This window comes from Leptonychotes weddellii, unplaced genomic scaffold, assembly GCF_054177405.1.
Source record: "Leptonychotes weddellii isolate Sample4059 unplaced genomic scaffold, ASM5417740v2 HiC_scaffold_11676, whole genome shotgun sequence".
NCBI lineage: Eukaryota > Metazoa > Chordata > Mammalia > Carnivora > Phocidae > Leptonychotes > Leptonychotes weddellii.
Genome location: NW_027694759.1, coordinates 1,967 through 6,675, shown reverse-complemented (window position 1 = coordinate 6,675; position 4,709 = coordinate 1,967). Strand labels below are relative to the sequence as shown.

The following is a 4,709-nucleotide window of genomic DNA, read 5'->3' as shown; positions in this document are numbered from 1 at the left end:
GGTGTAGAAGCAGCTTCTCTGCTATTGATGTATTCGAACCAAGGGCGGCATAGTGGAGCGCAGTATTGCCAGCAATGTCCGTAAGATTTGGATCAGCACCGTGTTCTAGAAGAACAGTCACACATCTCTCATTCTGACATTGTACAGCCTGTCAGTATTATACCAAGAAACAGAGTGTCAATTCTGGGAATTTAAAGTAAACATGCCACAGGTTTCACCAATTAGTTATGTTTAAATGCAGTAAGTTTTCATTCTAAGTAATTAAATCAAATCCATCTCAGGCAGACACAGCTGCTTCCACATACCTTCATCAGAGCAGTCCTATAATCTTTATCAAAGAGGTCAAGCTGGCATTTCCTCTCCACTAGGACAGCAACGACATCTGGATGGCCATTGGCACAGGCCAAATGGAGAGCAGTCCTATGAAAGTGAAAGAACTTTTTAGGAAATTATAGTGCACTATTTCAAAACATGCAGTTAATTCATGTAATTGTAAACGTTAAATAGCATCTTATTCCTATGACTCCAAAAGAAAGATTTAGTTTTCTTTTGAAGAAAGTACAATATTTATTAGTGATTCTTCACCACACTAATAAAGAGCAGCCTATCTGAGTAGGTAGGGCATGACCTCAGGATTCAGCTTAACTTCGGTTTGAATCCTACTTTAACTCTGTCACTTAACAGTTATCACTTACTTAGCCTTATCCTCAATTTCCTCATCAACAAAATGGGGATAAAAACAGTTATCTCGGGGCCCCTGCCCAGCTCAGTTTGAAGATCATATGACTCTTGATCTTGAGGGTCGTGAATTTGAGCCCCATGTTGGGTATAGAGATTACTAAAAAATAATAATAATAAATAAAATAAAGACTAGTTATCTCACAAGACCTCAGCGTGATGCTTAAATGAGGATCTATGCAGAGTTTGTTACATAATATTATTATAACTATTACTATTACTACCATTTTACAAAGACAACATCCAATTAGGTAAAGTGATACAATTATGCCTACTCTGTAGATATGTTTTAAGGATTCGCAAGAATACTTCATTTCAGTGATTCTAAGATTCTCATTTTGTCACCTTTTAATATCTCTGACATTGGAATGCAATTTATAATTCAAAATGTCTTACAACTATAATTGGCAGAATTGTTTTAAAAGTTCTTATTGGTACAGAAAATACTGGGGCATCAGACAATCTATGGTGCCTTACATTAAATGAAATAATGATATACACAACAGGTCTATTGCAGTTCTAGTCATATACCTGGCGTTTAAATAAATTTTAGTTCCTGAAAGCATTATGGGAAAAGAGGACTAAAATAACGGAGAATGTTTTTTAAGTAATTCTTACTCTGATTTTCAAGAAACTTTAAGCCAAAGGAAACTCAGGATTTAAATAAACAGGGACAGCTCATTTTATTAAATATTTAGATTTATAAATCACAAGAAAAATCAAGTACTACCAATTATCAATATTAGTATTTAATACTAGTATAAATTTCAAATGGACAGGTAAAGGTTAACTTTTACAATTTCCTATCTTCAGAACTGTTTTCATTCGAAAGGAAGGAGGAAAAGCTTTAACTGAGATTAAGTCCTAATACTTCAATTTAAAATTGCTCATCTTAGGGGCACCTCGGTGGCTAGTTGGTTGGGTGTCCGACTTTTGGTTTTGGCTCAGGTCATGATCTCCAGATCCTGAGATCGAGCCCCATGTCGGGCTCCGTGCTCAGCGTGGAGTCAGCTTGAGATCCTCTCTCTCCCTTTAACCCTCCCTTCTCCCTCCCCAGCCACTGCCATTCACTCTCTCTCTCTCTCTCAAAAAATCAATCTTTTCTTAAAATTAAAAAAATAAAATAAAATTTCTCATCTTAGTAGTACCTGGCTGGCTCAATCAGTAGAACATGCAACCTTAGTCTCAATGATATAAATTCAAACCCCATGTTGGGTATAGAGATTACTTAAAAGTAAAATCTTTTAAATAAATAAATAAATAAAATAAATAGAATTTCTCATCTTACTAATACTGGGCAACATGAAGTCTTTAAGAATGAAAAGATTCTGGGTAGAGTATGTCTCCTACATAACATGTGTTCAGATTCTATTTGATAAATGGATTGAAAGAGTAGATAAATACAGTTGGAGAGTTCAATATTTCTTAAAGATTTATTTCTTTTAGAGAAAAAGAGAGAGTATGCACAAGCGGGGGTAAGGGCAGAGGGAGAGAATCTCAAGCAGTCTCCCCACCAAGCATGGAGCCTGACATGGGGCTCGACCCCACAACCCCGAGATCACCACCCACACTGAATTCAAGACTCTGATGCTCAACCGATTATGCCACCCAGGCACCCCAGAGTTCAGTATTTTTAAAGGAAACTTATAAAGTCAAGCAATACATTTGAAATTGCAATAATCATTTATATTTCCTATTTTTGATTTTTTCATAAGGACACAACTAAAATTTTATAAACTTTTATATTATCATTTATATTATTTATTTTCATAAGGATGTAACTAAAATAAAACAATCTATAATCACTTATATGTAATAAAGCTACATACAACAAAAAACATGTATATATTTAATGTATGAATAAAATCAACATGTACAGGGAAAAACATTCCTTTTACTTCTGAAGAGGTTAAACGTTGTCAGAAGATACCAATCCCCACCCGCACTCCCCAATTTTTTTTAAATAGAAAGTAAGAGGGGCACCTGGATGGCTCAGTCAGTTCAGTGCTTGCCTTCAGCTCAGGTCATGTTCCCAGGGTCTGGGATCCAGACCCGCATCGGGCTCCCTGCTCAGCAGGGAGCCTGCTTCTCCCTCTCCCACTCCCCCTGTGTGTGTTCCCTCTCTAGCTGTCTCTCTCTGAAAAATAAATAAATAAAATCTTAAAAACAAAAAACAAAAACCACCTGTCTGTAAAGTGGTCCACACGAGGAATTATGAGTGGGTCCAAAGGCAGTTGAAGATTTCGTTTTCATGCTCAGACAGCCGGCCTGGGCACTAGAACCCTGCTGCAGGACCTCAGGAGGGAAGACCTCAAAGAGCCCTCGGTGACAGGAGGGCTCCGTTCCACAGGCGGAGACCGGGAAGGTGCGCGCTTCTCCGGGTCAGCCCCACCTCCTCTATCATCTTGTCCCTTTCGTCCACGCCGTGTTTCCCGAAAAATAGAATCTCCTGCAGTTTCCTTACGTCGCCCATGCTGGCAACTTTGTGGATCTTTCTGAAATCTTTGTCTGGGATGTTGTAGCCCCGCCCCGAGCTGTTGGTTCCAATTCTTTTCTCACGCCGGATGCCCAAACGGTCCCTCAGCGAGCTGGTAACGCGAAAGGACTACCCGCCCTTCTTACTCCCAAAGCTAAAAAACTTCATCGCAAAGCCTGGAGGCTTCACAAACACTTCCCCTTCCCCTCGGCTTTTCACCGCCTCTAGAGCCCAACACTAGCGCTAGAGATAAGCCAAACCCGCCTCGCCACTACATCACAGGATCGAAACTCCGCGGTTTGGCATCTTTGAGCGCAGAATAGCGACGCCAAACACAAATGCGCTGGCGCACCTCACAAACCGGCGTGGCTGCACGTGCACACCAAGGGCTGGCGGCCAAGGGGGCCCAAAGCGCATGTGCGAGGTCCAAATCTCTCAAATCTCAGCCATCGCTTGTGAGCCGGGCTGGGTTCCCCTTCCAATGTTGGCGAGAGTTGCCTGAGCGCTTCTGAACATTTTCAGAAGTTAGACTCGCCAGTGAGGAAAAGCACTCTTCGAATACTACTAGGTACATCATGTCTTAATCATATTGTTTCAATACCCATTCAGCCTACCGTTGAAGTGAAAGATTCTGTTCCTAATAAAACAGTAGAAATGAAGGAAAAACCAACATCCAACTCAGGGAAATTTTACAATACAAATTTAACAGTGGAAAGAAGTACACTAAAATATTTGAAATGCTCACAGTCTTCTTATTCTGAATTCTTTTTTTTTTTTTTGGTGGCAAATTTAACTGAAGGATTTGACATAACTAAGGTAGATACCATTGTTGATACTCATGTTTGAACCAAAGATATTTATAAGCATAAGAAAAAGAGATTTTAAAAATGTAGGCTTTAGCTCTAGTTTCTACTTTTATGTTTTGAAATCCTGAAGTTCCCAGTTTGGAATCCCATTACTTCCTTGGGATTCCCAGAAGTTAATTATTAGACTCTAAGATTTGTCCAGTGTTCACAATGTTTATTTCAATTCTGACCTTTTCCTAGAGTAAAGCTTCACTTGCTAACATGTCAATTGTGTTTTAAGTTTATTTCATCTTAGTGTTATTATGTTGATCATAAGCCAAACAGATGTTCTGATTAGCAGACTCTGTGTGTGTGTGTGTGTGTGTGTGTGTGTGTGTGTGTGTGGTGTCTTTGATTATTAAAAATGGGGGAAGTAATTAGTTATATCCTAATATTTGGTAGATACAATCTTTTAAAACCGTAATTCTTAAACTTAGTGGCCTTAGGGTCCTTTTATACTATTTAAAAATTATTAGGAATTCCAAAGAACTTCTGTTTAAGTGTTGATATTTACAATATTAGAAATTAAAACAAGCATTTAAAATACAAGGATACCCGATCATACATTGTTAGCCGTTAGAGCTATGACCCACTAATCATGCGAGTTGTGATACTATCACGTATCCTATCTTTAGAAAACTTCACGGTAC

At 38.8% G+C, this 4,709-nt stretch overlaps 1 protein-coding gene across 1 annotated transcript; it reads right to left on the bottom strand.

Annotated features, from left to right (window-relative positions):
- Positions 1-4: 4 nt before the first annotated feature.
- LOC145718174 (ankyrin repeat domain-containing protein 30B-like) lies at positions 5-3,211 on the bottom strand (the record flags this gene model as incomplete). The annotated part of the gene is made up of 3 exons (XM_081809639.1): positions 3,131-3,211; positions 306-449; positions 5-148 (listed from the first exon to the last, which is right to left on the bottom strand). Coding segments are annotated over exons 1-3 (369 nt in total), but the record flags the coding sequence as incomplete, so codon positions are not given.
- Between the last annotated feature and the right edge of the window lie 1,498 nt (positions 3,212-4,709).